Below are 13,193 nucleotides of genomic sequence, written 5' to 3'. Positions count from 1 at the left end.
ACAAGCAACATCTTGCTACAACATCCCCTCCCCCCAACCTATCTGCCTCAGTATGTGCCATGTTCAACTTTAGCACCGCCAGTCAGCACGACTTATGCCAGCAAGGCATAGTTTAGCTGCAGTCCAACGTATCTGGAGGGCATCCCATCAAGAAGGATGGCTGAGCCGACTCGAAAAGAAACTCACTGCAGATTCCCCAGTCAGCTTGTCTCATTTCAAAGCATATTTAAAGCAAACTTGTGAGCCGAGGAGAGTAAAAAACGTGTTAAGAATCTGTAAAGTCTGTACAGGTAGTCCTCAACTTGTAACCATTTACTTAAATCACTGAAAAAGTGACTGAAGACCGTCTTTCATGCTTTATGACAGTTACCGCATCGCCATGGCCACATGATCAAAATACTTGGCAACTGGCATGTACATAGGACGGTTGCAGTGTCCTGGGGTCACATGATCCTCTTTTGCGTCCTTCTGACAAGCAAACTTAATAGGGAAGCCGGATTCACTTAACAACCGTGTTACTAACTTAACAACTGCAGGGATTCACTTAACCACTCTGGCAAGAAAGCTCATAAAATGGAGCAAAACTTACTTAACTGTCTTGCTTAGCAATGGGAATTTTGGGCTCAATTGCGGTTGTAAATTGAGGGCCATTAGTAACTGATTATTTTTAAAACTGAATATCATTGAATTGGAACAGTTATGAGTATTTATTGAAATGTGCATAGGCATGAGTTTAATTCTGCTGGTGCTGTTCTTTCATGCCTGACACTTAGGCATGAAAACAAAGCCAGCTGGGTGACTTTGGGCCAATCACCAGGAGACTGTGAGTTCTAGTCCCACCTTAGCCATGAAAGCCAGCTGGGTGACTTTGGACCAATCACGAGGAGACTGTGAGTTCTAGTCCCGCCTTAGGTATGAAAGCCAGCTGGGTGACTTTGGACCAATCACGAGGAGACTGTGAGTTCTAGTCCCGCCTTAGGTATGAAAGCCAGCTGGGTGACTTTGGACCAATCACGAGGAGACTGTGAGTTCTAGTCCCGCCTTAGGCATGAAAGCCGGCTGGGTGACTTTGGACCAATCACGAGGAGACTGTGAGTTCTAGTCCCGCCTTAGCCATGAAAGCCGGCTGGGTGACTTTGGACTAATCACCAGGAGACTGTGAGTTCTAGTCCCGCCTTAGCCATGAAAGCCAGCTGGGTGACTTTGGGCCAATCACCAGGAGACTGTGAGTTCTAGTCCCGCCTTAGCCATGAAAGCCAGCTGGGTGACTTTGGACGAATCACGAGGAGACTGTGAGTTCTAGTCCCGCCTTAGGTATGAAAGCCAGCTGGGTGACTTTGGACCAATCACGAGGAGACTGTGAGTTCTAGTCCCGCCTTAGGTATGAAAGCCAGCTGGGTGACTTTGGACCAATCACGAGGAGACTGTGAGTTCTAGTCCCGCCTTAGCCATGAAAGCCAGCTGGGTGACTTTGGACCAATCACCAGGAGACTGTGAGTTCTAGTCCCGCCTTAGCCATGAAAGCCAGCTGGGTGACTTTGGACCAATCACAAGGAGACTGTGAGTTCTAGTCCCGCCTTAGCCATGAAAGCCAGCTGGGTGACTTTGGACCAATCACGAGGAGACTGGGAGTTCTAGTCCTGCCTTAGGAATGAAAGCCAGCTGGGTAACTTTGGACCAATCACGAGGAGACTGTGAGTTCTAGTCCCTTAGGTATGAAAGCCAGCTGGGTGACTTTGGACCAATCACGAGGAGACTGTGAGTTCTAGTCCCGCCTTAGGTATGAAAGCCAGCTGGGTGACTTTGGACCAATCACGAGGAGACTGTGAGTTCTAGTCCTGCCTTAGGAATGAAAGCCAGCTGGGTGACTTTGGACCAATCACGAGGAGACTGTGAGTTCTAGTCCCGCCTTAGCCATGAAAGCCAGCTGGGTGACTTTGGACCAATCACCAGGAGACTGTGAGTTCTAGTCCCGCCTTAGCCATGAAAGCCAGCTGGGTGACTTTGGACCAATCACCAGGAGACTGTGAGTTCTAGTCCCACCTTAGCCATGAAAGCCAGCTGGGTGACTTTGGGCCAATTACCAGGAGACTGTGAGTTCTAGTCCCGCCTTAGTCATGAAAGCCAGCTGGGTAACTTTGGGAGGCCTGTCAATCTCTCTCAACCTACCATGTCAAGCTGGTTGGTCAATTCCTTTCATAACCAGTGGATCAACACGCTTTGAAAAATGCTAGGAATAATTAACCACAGTCCAACTATGAATGATTATGTTTCCTTCCGACATTTTAAAAAAACAAGAGAGAGATAATTTCAATTGCCAGCAATGTCCCAGGAATGAACTCTTACCACTAACAGGACGTCCTGGGGGCCTGGGCCGCGGAGAGATGCTATGGGGTTCCCCTTCGGCCCCATCGACTATGGGACGACCAAAGATCACTTCCAGTTCCTTGCTATCGGGCGGGGGGATGGGATACCGTCCGATTGACAGCTCCACCAGGGAGAGGCCCATGCTCCAGATGTCCGACTGAACGGAATAATGAGTGCCTTGTAAACGTTCAGGCTGCAAGCAATTGCAACAGAGGTGGGTGAGTGCCTATCTTGCAAAAAAAAAACACAAAACCCCACATCTGCCAATCCCAGTGGCTCCTTCAATATCCAGGTGTCTGCGGGTTTTAAATTTATGGCAAGCCAGCAGGAACACTAAGGCTGAATTTGAAAGAGGTTTTCCCTGTCTGGATAGATACTCAGTTAATTACCAGAACAGCTCTTCAGAAGCCAGGCCAAGAGAGTTATAATAATCTACCTAGAGAACTTTTGCTTACTGGATCGCATGCAAATAAATAAAAAAAGCAGAAAATACAGTTGTGCACTCTTGTTGGGGCCCCAGACCAGCCAGCAGAGTAGCCCGCCCTGCTCACGTCAGCAGAAGAGGCATATTTTGGATATTGTCTGCTAAAGGATTTCAGCTGGCAGGGCCCAGGAGAAGAGCCTTTTCCACTGTGCCCCCCAAACATTGGAATATTCTCTCTGCTGGAGTCGCGTCCACAATCCTGGCTTTCTGGAAGAGACTGGAAACCCCCAGCTCTGCTGGCTGGTCTGGGGCCCCAACAAGAGAGCACTATGTTGGGGGCAGTTGGCAGGCTAGAAAGAACGATCCCCACCCTCGTGTCACCTGTCCTCATGGTTTTTAGTTTCTTATTTAAGCCTCCTGATTTTAATCGCTTTGTATCATCGTTTTTACCTATTTACCATGCTGCAAGCCACCCAGAGTCACTGTAACAGTGAGGTGGGTGGCATAGAAATGTAATCTATCTATATAAAAAAGGCTGTATGTATGTATGTTCCGGCATAACTCTGGAACACCTTGAGCAATTTCAACCAAACTTGGTGCACAGGTGACTTACTATCTGGAAACAAATTCTGTGGGGGTAAGATACCCATCTGTGTGTTTTCCAGGATATTTTTATTTATTTATTTTTATTTATAATTACATTTCTATACCGCACCATCTCCCGAAGGACTCAGGGCGGTGTACTCAGGATAACTGTGTAACGCCTGGGCCGTCAAGGACAGCGAGTGCGGCATCCTAGAGCAGCAACTGTTTGTGATGTCAGTTCCTTCGCAGCTTCCTCTGGAAAGGCAGCCGTGAAGTTCTCCCTCCAGTGGAGCAATCGGGAAGCGCCTGATGGATTTGGGGCAAAGTGCCAGGATCGTAGACAGGGCAGGAAAGAGGAGTGCATGGGAGGGGGGAGAGGGCAGGGATGATGGGCATGGGAGTAGGGGGAAGAAAGGCCCCTCTCAATGGCTCCCTGTCAGACAAAGGGTTTGACATCCATAAATACCCAGGCAACGCTGGGTTACCAGCTGGTATATAAATAAAAAACATAACATAACACCGGGATTCCAACTTCTTGTGATCCAGTAAAGACTGTGCCTTTGCTCCCCATTTTGTTCTTGCTAACAAATGACTCTAAAAGGTCCACTCATTTTATATATATGCTGTATTAGGTTTGTACTTTGGTTCTGTTCTTTGAACCCAATAAATCGGAAGTCAGATTCTGTATTTCACGCCTATTGAGAGATCAAACTAGGGCCACCGGAGTAGCTTCCTCTTTTTAATGTCTATGGAAATTCTTAATCATCTAGATTATGGTTGTCCCAAGGGCTTTCTTTTCCCCCAAAAGGAGCTGTGGTGATGCAGTGGTTAGAATGTAGTATTGCAGGCGGACTCTGCTCACTGCCAGCAGTTTGATCCTGACCGGCTCAAGGTTGATACAGCCATCCGTCCTTCCGAGGTCGATAAAAGGAGGGCCCAGATCGTTGGGGGAAAGAGTCCGATTCTGTAAACCGCTCAGAGGGCTGGAAAGCACTGTAAAGCGGTATGTAAGTTTAAGTGCTATTGCTAATTATCATATATCCCTCTATCTCTATCTATCTTCTATCTACAACAGGGCTGTCAAACTTGCGGCCCACAGGCCAGATGTGTCACACACTGGCCACGGCCACGCCTGGTTTAGCGAAGGGGAAAAAAAGTCCTGCTACGTCACGTGACGACGCGAGTTTGACACCCCTGATCTACAATATCTATCTATTGCTATCTATTGCTGTGTCTGTCTGTCTATCCTCGCTCTCCCTCCCACCTTCCCTCTCTCAAGAACTATGGTGGTGCAGCAGTTAGAATGCAGTATTGCAGGCTGACTCTGCCCACTGCCAGCAGTTCGATCCTGACAGGCTCAAGGCTGACTCAGCCTTCCATCCTTCCGAGGTGGGTAAAATGAGGGCTCAGTTTATTTGGGGCAATATGCTGACTCTATAAACTGCTTAGAGAGGGCTGTAAAGCACTGTGAAGTGATATATAAGTCTAAGTGCTATTGCTGTTTTTAAAAGGCAACTGGATTTTCTCATTTTCTTTGAAAACATTTCGCTTCTTGCCCAACAAGCTTCTTCAGGTCTAATTCTTCTTATTAGTCACTGGAGCCCAGTGGAAGCAACCGAATGGCTCACCAGCCAATCACGTACAAAGTCAGAATTGTAAAGAATTCTGGTTTTGTCTGCTGCTTTAATTTAGCTGCTTCTTTGGAATTGTTGTGTCTGATACAAATGCTTGAGCTTCCTCTAGATCAGACAGGATTAAGGATAGGCTTGGAGAGGAAGTTTCTGCCGGAAAAATGAAGGCATTCATAGCTCAAAGGTAGTTGAGATCAGAAAGAAACAGATCCAGCTTAAAGGAAGCACTAGCAATAGCACTTAAGACTTATATACTGCTTCATAGGGCTTTTACAGCCCCCTCTAAGCAGTTTACAGAGCCAGCATATTGGCCCTAACAATCTGGGTCCTCATTTTACCCACCTCGGAAGGATGGAAGGCTGAATCAACCTTGAACCTGGTGAGATTTGAACTGCTGAACTGCAGCTAGCAGTCAGCTGAAGTACCCTGCAGTACTGTACTCTAACCACTGCGCTACCTTGGCTCTTACAGACACTGTTTATGGCAATGTTCCTAACTTGGGAACTTTAAGATGTGTGGCCCAACTTCCAGAATTCCCCATCCAGCATGGCTGGCTGGGGAATTCTGGGAGTTGAAATCTTCACATCTTAAAGTTCCCAAGGTTGGGAAAACACCAGTTTAAGGCAACGTAGCTGCAACAAAACACAAGTCATTACGAGAGGGGGGGGAGAGAAAGAGAGTGTGTGTGAGAGAGAGAGTTGAAATTAGGCACTCTTCATTACAACATCCCCACACCAGCTGTCATATAGTAGCAATCCCTCCCCACAGGACAAATTTTACATGTCCTAACTCCGTTTTTAAAAACAGCACATAAGGAAGGAAGAGGACCTACAGACATGTAGGATCGGGTGCCCACAAAGGAATTGGCCATGGAGTCGATGAGCTGCCCGCTGACTCCAAAATCACACAGCTTAATCTCGCCTCGGGAATTCACCAAGATGTTAGAAGGCTTCACATCTGCAAACAAGAAACTGTTTTAAGAGACGAAAGGGGTGGTGGGGAACCCCACAACCAAACACTGAAAAGGCATCCTAAAAAGGAATTCCACTTGGAGACTGTTCTAGATAAAAGCTCTATGGTTTCTCCCCCCTAATGAAGACAGGAAAGAACCTTGCAAAGGGTCTTTTAGACCAGTGGTCACCGACCAGTGGTCCGTGGAGCACTGGTGGTCTGCGAGAAAATTTTGGTGGTCTGCAAAAAAATTATTTGCATTTTTTATATTGCACTAAATACTATTTATCTTTTTAAAAAATTCGTTATTAGTGGTCCTTGAGATTTAAAATTATGAATTTAGTGGTCCCTGAAGTCCGAAAAGTTAGTGACCCCTGTTTTAGACCATGGCCAAACTCTTGGATTAAATCAACGTGGCTGGCTGGGGAATTCTGGCAGTTGAAATCCACCTATCTTAAAACTGCCAAAAAAAAGATAAAATATTAATATTAATAAACCAATAAATACAGGTAGACCTCGACTTAAGAACCATTTGTTTAGTGACCGTTCAACATCACAAAGGCATCTTGGGACCGTTTTTCACACTTACAACTGTTGCATCATATTCAGTCACGTGATCAAAATTCGGACGTTTGGCAACTGGTTCACATTTATGACGGTTGCAATGTCCCGTGATCCCCTTTTGCGACCTCCTGACAAGCAAAGGCAACGGGGAAGCCAGATTCACGTAACAACTGTCTTACTGACTTAACAATGGCAGTGATTCGCTTAACAACTGTGCCAAGAAAAACAAGACGGTCTTGCTTAGCAATGGAAATTTTGGGCTCAACTGCGGTCATAAATCGAGGACCACCTGCATGCTCAATGGCTGTACCCTGGGCCCAATGAACCTGTGACTTTGGGCTGATTTTATGCAGGCCTAGATGTTGTCCGTTCCCTGGTGTCCTTCAGCGATCATCTTGCAATCCCGTGTGTATGGTCCCCCAAAACTTTTCTGAGATTCAGGAAACCCACAATGGAAACGACCTCCCTGCCCAAATTCTCCTTCCATTGCTGGAAAGCAAAATTTGGAAGACTTTAAAACTGCAAGGGATGAATTTCAGGACTGTGAAGGGCTTTTCTTAATAAGCAACCTTTCTCTCCCCCCACCCCCCAGTTCTGACAGAAACACCAAGGTAACAGAAGAGGCTTCCCTCAAGAGCAGCTGCCAGCAAGAAGCAGCCATGGTCTGTGTAAGAGCTGTGTGATACAGAATGCAACACAATTTCCAGATTTTTTGTGCATAAATAGATACACACACACACACACACACACACACACAAAATCCCAATTCACTTATGTATACAGACTCCTCCTTCTATTACAACCAATGCTTACCTCGGTGCATGATTTGGTGTTTCTCTCGTAAATAAGCCAATCCTCGCAGAACCTGAAAACAGAAGAAAAAAGAAAACGAGGGGAGGGGATGGGAGGGGAGGAGAGGGGAGGAGAGGAGAGGAGAGGAGAGGAGAGGAGAGGAGAGGAGAGGAGAGGAGAGGAGAGGAGAGGAGAGGAGAGGAGAGGAGAGGAGAGGAGAGGAGAGGAGAGGAGAGGAGAGGAGAGGAGAGGAGAGGAGAGGAGAGGAGAGGGGAGGAGAGAAAAGAAAGAGAAGAGAAATCAGGATTTCAGGAATGGAAGCAAGCATGATCCCCATTTTATAAATGGGAAAATAAAAAAATAAAGATCTGATGTTCTGTCCCCCCCACCTCAGTCTGGGAGACACGAGAAATGACTCAATTAGCCAGCAACTGAGTCCACGGCAGCTATCAGCTCTGGCAGCAACCCAGTGAGCGTCTGCCAAGGTTTTTCTGTTATCTTTCTTGATGCCGGCGTGTCAACCAGGAAATCAGGAATAAACAGCACTTCAGCTCAAGTTCTCTCTAGGCAGTTTGATTTGTTCGTCACAAAGCAGTATAGCAGCCCCTCCTGCTTTTATACCCTGTGGGGTGTGGCTCCGTGACTCAGTACTTTCTAGGCCTGCCCCACCCCTACTTCTGTTGTTCCCGCCTCTCTTGTCTACGAAACCTGGGATCTAACCAGGACTGATTGTCCTCAGCTGGGTCTAGAAGCGTTTCCTGGGGGGAGATACAGGAGATGGAGGCCTCGTCACCTCTTCCACCTGGCCTGCCTCTGGAGCTGAGCCAGGGAAGCCAGCCCTGCAGAAGGGAGCCCTGACGGCCCTTCCCCCTCACTCTCTGAGTCACTCTCTGGCAGGGGGCCAGGCCCGGTGGAGGGGGGGGGGCGCTGGAGCCACAACATCTATACACATGTGTGATACAACAGAGGGTGGCCGTCTCTGACTGAAGGGATAATTTGGTGCCCAAATGCTTCAAGAAGGATACATATGAGACTCTGTATCTTGCAAAACCTTGTTTGGGGGGAATTAAAAGGAGACAGCTGCATACTCACTGCTATACTGACTTTGCCCAAAATTTCTTCAGGAATCCTCTTGGCTTCTTTCAAAACCTGATCCAAGGAACCGCCATCCTAAAACCAGGGAAAGGTAATTATGTCGATTAATTCATTGGCTTTTAATCCCGCCTTTATTACATTATAAGTAACTCAAGGTGGAGAACATACATACTCCTTCCTCTTCCTATTGTCCCTGCAGCAACAACCCTGTGAGGTGAGTTGGGCTGAGAGAAAGGGACTGGCCCAAAGTCACCCAGTTGTCTTTTGTGCTAAGGTGAAACTACAACTCACCATCTTCTGGTGATTGAACTCACCCAGCCAGGTTTCATATCTAACGCAGTTCTAGAATTCACTATCCACTGGTGATAGGCTCAAAGTCACCCAGCCAGGTTTCATGTCAAACGCAGTACTAGAACTCAACATCTTCTGCTTTCATGCTTAAGGCAGCCTATTTTCAGGCTTAAGGTGGGACTAGAATTCTCAGTCTCCTGGTTTCTAGGCCAGCAGCACCCTATATTATCTTAAAATTTAGAATCAGAAAACATCCCACTCAACCAAATGAATAAGAAACCAGATTTAAGTAAGAAAGAGCCCAAAGAATATCTTAGTATCACTTGAAAAATACAAGGCATATAAAATTTCAACAACTTGCCTGAAATTAGACGAAGAAAGGACAGGCTACCCCCTCAAAAAGCGTTCTGCAAATGGAGTGTTGTTAGAGAAGACACAACCCCACCTTGCCACAACCAAACCTCTTAATAATGAATTCTATAGGAAAGTTGATTGACAAGAGCCAAAGACGATTCGCAGCAGCTCTGGTTCACAGTCAGGAAGCAAAATGTTAAACCCTCTTTGTTGTCAACCATTCTCCATCTGCTTTAATTAGCTATAGTTCAGGAGAACTAACGAAGTAGATTCTCATTTTTAAAAATCTATTTATTAAATTTATATAGCCGCCCAGCACACAAAAAGTGAGGTTTTCCTGAAGATTCTTAATATATTTTTTGTAATTCAAGGTACCTTCCTTCTCAACAGACTGTATTACATCTGGGTTACTTGAAACAATATATGTGTCAGCGTTCCAGAAAACCCTCCTTGCAGAAAAGACTCCGAAGCAAACATCTTTCAAAATTCTTTTACTAGCATAGGTAAGCTGGCACAGTTGGTGGAAATCCGAATCTGGGGATCCGGGTTCCTCCCCCAGTAATACAAACTCCAAAATCCCCACCCTCATGACCCCTCTGCCGATCACAGGCTCCAATCTTCAACCGTCCCATCTCGAGACATCACTCCGGCCACTCCTTCTCCAGATGCAAACCCAGCCTGACCTTGACCAGCAGGAAGAATGTTGTTATGTCTAATAATCCCTTGTACCACCAGCCTCCTCCCCTACTTTCCCACACAGGAGAAAGTGGCAGCGTGTGGAAGCCTTCGGCCAAGTATGGCTTCCAAAGCTGACAATATGGCTTGGCTAAGGTACTCCATTCACTGGAGAAAGCAATAATGTTGGGAAGAGTTAGCGGTAAAAGGAAACCAGACCTCCAAAGAACACGGTGGCCTGGATACCATCAAAGATGACATCAGCCAGAACATGGAAAAACTCGAAGCAAGATCGGAAGAGACCTGGTCCATAGAATCGCCAAGAATCAGATATGACTGAACGGATGATATCATAATCATCATCACCATCATCATCATCAAGACACCCCATAAACATGTGCAGCACATCTACTGTTCTTGTACCAGAGAAAGTTAAAACCTTTGCAGAACACATGGAAAATATTCTGCCCTGAAAGGGCACAATGCTGTGACAAATCCTAACAGCAGCTTCTGTGCAGGGCTGAAAGGGGACCAGAAAGGCTCGTGTTTGTGTCCTCACATGACCACTGGCCTCAGTAACTGTCAGCCGCAATCAATCTCACAGGATGGTTGCTAGGAGAGCAAAATGGATGAGGGAGTATTACGTGCCTCACCTTGACCTGCTGGGATGCAGGATGAATACACGAGCCACCAGCTGAATTTAGCAAGGTGAGGAGAACGTTCAAGACCAGGCTACAGAAGACAAGGTGAAGGGAGACGAATACCCATCATATTTCTGGGACAAATTGGTTTAATTGGGGAAAACCTCCTCTTCTTCCTCCAGCACTACTACTGGGTTATCCCATTTTTATTATTTACATGCTGTAGAGGGTTTAATATGGCAACCTAAATGGTACAAAAGATGGGATCTTTGTCATGGGTAACTTAAAATGCAGCAAAAAAAGAGAAATGCCATAGAAGGGAGAAATAAGTGCGATTTTCGGAAGGAATAACGGATGGAAACTGATCAAGGAGAGAGATTCAACCTGGAAATAAGGAGACATTTTCTGACTGAGAGCAATCAAACCCATGGAACAGAAGTTGCCTTCAGAAGTTGTGGGAGCTTCATGACTGGAGGCTTTCAAGAAGAGACTGGGCTGCCATCTCTCAGAAATGGTGTGGGGGTCTCCTGCTTGGGCGAGGGGTTGGACTAGATGACCTACAAGGTCCCTTCCAACTCTGTTATTCTAAGAAGGAGAGTTAAAACAGGGAACTTCAATTTATTTATGGTGCATCTATGCTTAGATGTGTTATACAGGTAGTCCTCGACTTAAGAATGGTGAAAATTACATCAAATTCCACCCCTCCCAAAAGGTACTTACAACCTAATTCCAAAGTTGCATCAACCATCCTGGTCATGTGAACTGCATTCGGGGCACCTAGCACTCGACCCACACGTTTATGATAGTTTGTAGCGTCCTGCAGTCACATAACTGCAAGTTACAACGCTTTTGTCAAAGCGTTGTCAGTTTTCGGCAAAAATGCCCTATAGGGAATACTAGGTTCACTTAACAACCACAGCATTTACTTAATGACTTCTGGAAAAAAAGACAAAAAGGTAATAAAATCGGGCCGGTCACATGGGCGACCTACTTTACAACTGTCACAATTTATTGATTTTCCACCTTTCTGAACTACCGGTCTCCCTCAGAGAGCGAGTCTGAATGACATATAACATGATATATGAACTCATGACCATAATGGGCAGGCTCCATTATGGTCGAAAGTTGAGAATTGCCTCTATGTGCCACATGGGCCGAGCGGTTAAGAGGCATCACGCTAGAAAATGAGGACTAGTCTTGCTTTAGCCATGAAAACCAACTGGCTGACTTTGGACCAATCACCAGGAGACTGTGAGTTCTAGTCCAGCCTTAGCTATGAAAGCCAGCTGGGTGACTTTGGATCAATCACCAGGAGAATGTGAGTTCTAGTCCCGCCTTAGCTATGAAAGCCAGCTGGGTGACTTTGGACCAATCACCAGGAGAATGTGAGTTCTAGTCCCGCCTTAGCTATGAAAGCCAGCTGGGTGACTTTAGACCAATCACCAGGAGAATGTGCTTCCTAGTCCCGCTTAGCTATGAAAGCCAGCTGGGTGACTTTGGATCAATCACCAGGAGAATGTGAGTTCTAGTCCCGCCTTAGCTATGAAAGCCAGCTGGGTGACTTTGGACCAATCACCAGGAGAATGTGAGTTCTAGTCCCGCCTTAGCTATGAAAGCCAGCTGGGTGACTTTAGACCAATCACCAGGAGAATGTGAGTTCTAGTCCCGCCTTAGCTATGAAAGCCAGCTGGGTGACTTTAGACCAATCACCAGGAGACTGTGAGTTCTAGTCCCGCCTTAGGTATGAAAGCCAACTGGGTAACTTTGGACCAATCACGAGGAGACTGTGAGTTCTAGTCCCACCTTAGCCATGAAAGCCAGCTGGGTGACTTTGGACCAATCACGAGGAGACTGTGAGTTCTAGTCCCGCTTAGCTATGAAAGCCAGCTGGGTGACTTTGGATCAATCACCAGGAGAATGTGAGTTCTAGTCCCGCCTTAACCATGAAAGTCAGCTGGATAATTTTGGGCCAATCACCAGGAGACTGGGAGTTCTAGTCCCGCCTTAGACATGAAAGCCGGCTGGGTGATTTTGGGCCAATCACCAGGAGACTTTGAGTTCTAGTCCCGCCTTAGCCATGAAAGGCAGTTTGGTTATTTTGAGCCAATCACCAGGACACTTTGAGTTCTGGTCCTGCCTTAGCCATGAAAGGCAGCTGGGTGACTTTGACCCAATCACCAGGAGACTTTGAGTTCTAGTCCCGCCTCAGCCATGAAAGCCAGTTGGGTGACTTTGGTCCAATCACCAGGAGACGGTGAGTTCTAGTCCCGCCTTAGCCATGAAAGCCAGCTGGGTGACTTTTGGGCCAATCACCAGGAGACGGTGAGTTCTAGTCCCGCCTTAGCCATGAAAGCCAGTTGGGTGACTTTGGGCCAATCACCAGGAGACTGTGAGTTCTAGTCCCGCCTTAGCCATGAAAGCCAGCTGGGTGACTTTGGGCCAATCACCAGGAGACTGTGAGTTCTAGTCCCGCCTTAGCCATGAAAGCCAGGTGGGTGAATTTGGGCCAATCACCAGGAGATCATGAGTTCTAGTCCCGCCTTAGGCATGAAAGCCAGCTGGGTGACCTTGGGCCGATGACCAGGAGACTGTGAGTTCTAGTCCCACCTTAGGCATGAAAGCCAGCTGGGTGACTTTAGACCAATCACCAGGAGACTGTTATTCTAAGAAGGAGAGTTAAAACAGGGAACTTCAATTTATTTATGGTGCATCTATGCTTAGATGTGTTATACAGGTAGTCCTCGACTTAAGAATGGTGAAAATTACATCAAATTCCACCCCTCCCAAAAGGTACTTACAACCTAATTCCAAAGTTGCAATAAC

At 46.6% G+C, this 13,193-nt stretch overlaps 1 protein-coding gene across 1 annotated transcript in view; it reads right to left on the bottom strand.

Annotated features, from left to right (window-relative positions):
• The window catches only part of MAP2K2 (mitogen-activated protein kinase kinase 2), a 54,081-nt gene that overhangs the window by 15,857 nt on the left and 25,031 nt on the right, over positions 1-13,193 (bottom strand). Inside the window, exons 4-7 of the mRNA XM_058163629.1 lie at positions 8,407-8,484; positions 7,336-7,387; positions 5,840-5,964; positions 2,347-2,560 (exon numbers count right to left, since the gene is read on the bottom strand). Coding sequence (XP_058019612.1) covers positions 2,347-2,560; positions 5,840-5,964; positions 7,336-7,387; positions 8,407-8,484 — 469 coding nt within the window. The remainder of the gene's footprint in view (positions 1-2,346; positions 2,561-5,839; positions 5,965-7,335; positions 7,388-8,406; positions 8,485-13,193) is intronic.

The sequence above is a fragment of the Ahaetulla prasina genome, chromosome 1, assembly GCF_028640845.1.
Source record: "Ahaetulla prasina isolate Xishuangbanna chromosome 1, ASM2864084v1, whole genome shotgun sequence".
Lineage (NCBI taxonomy): Eukaryota > Metazoa > Chordata > Lepidosauria > Squamata > Colubridae > Ahaetulla > Ahaetulla prasina.
This window is presented reverse-complemented; position numbering and strand designations above follow the sequence as displayed.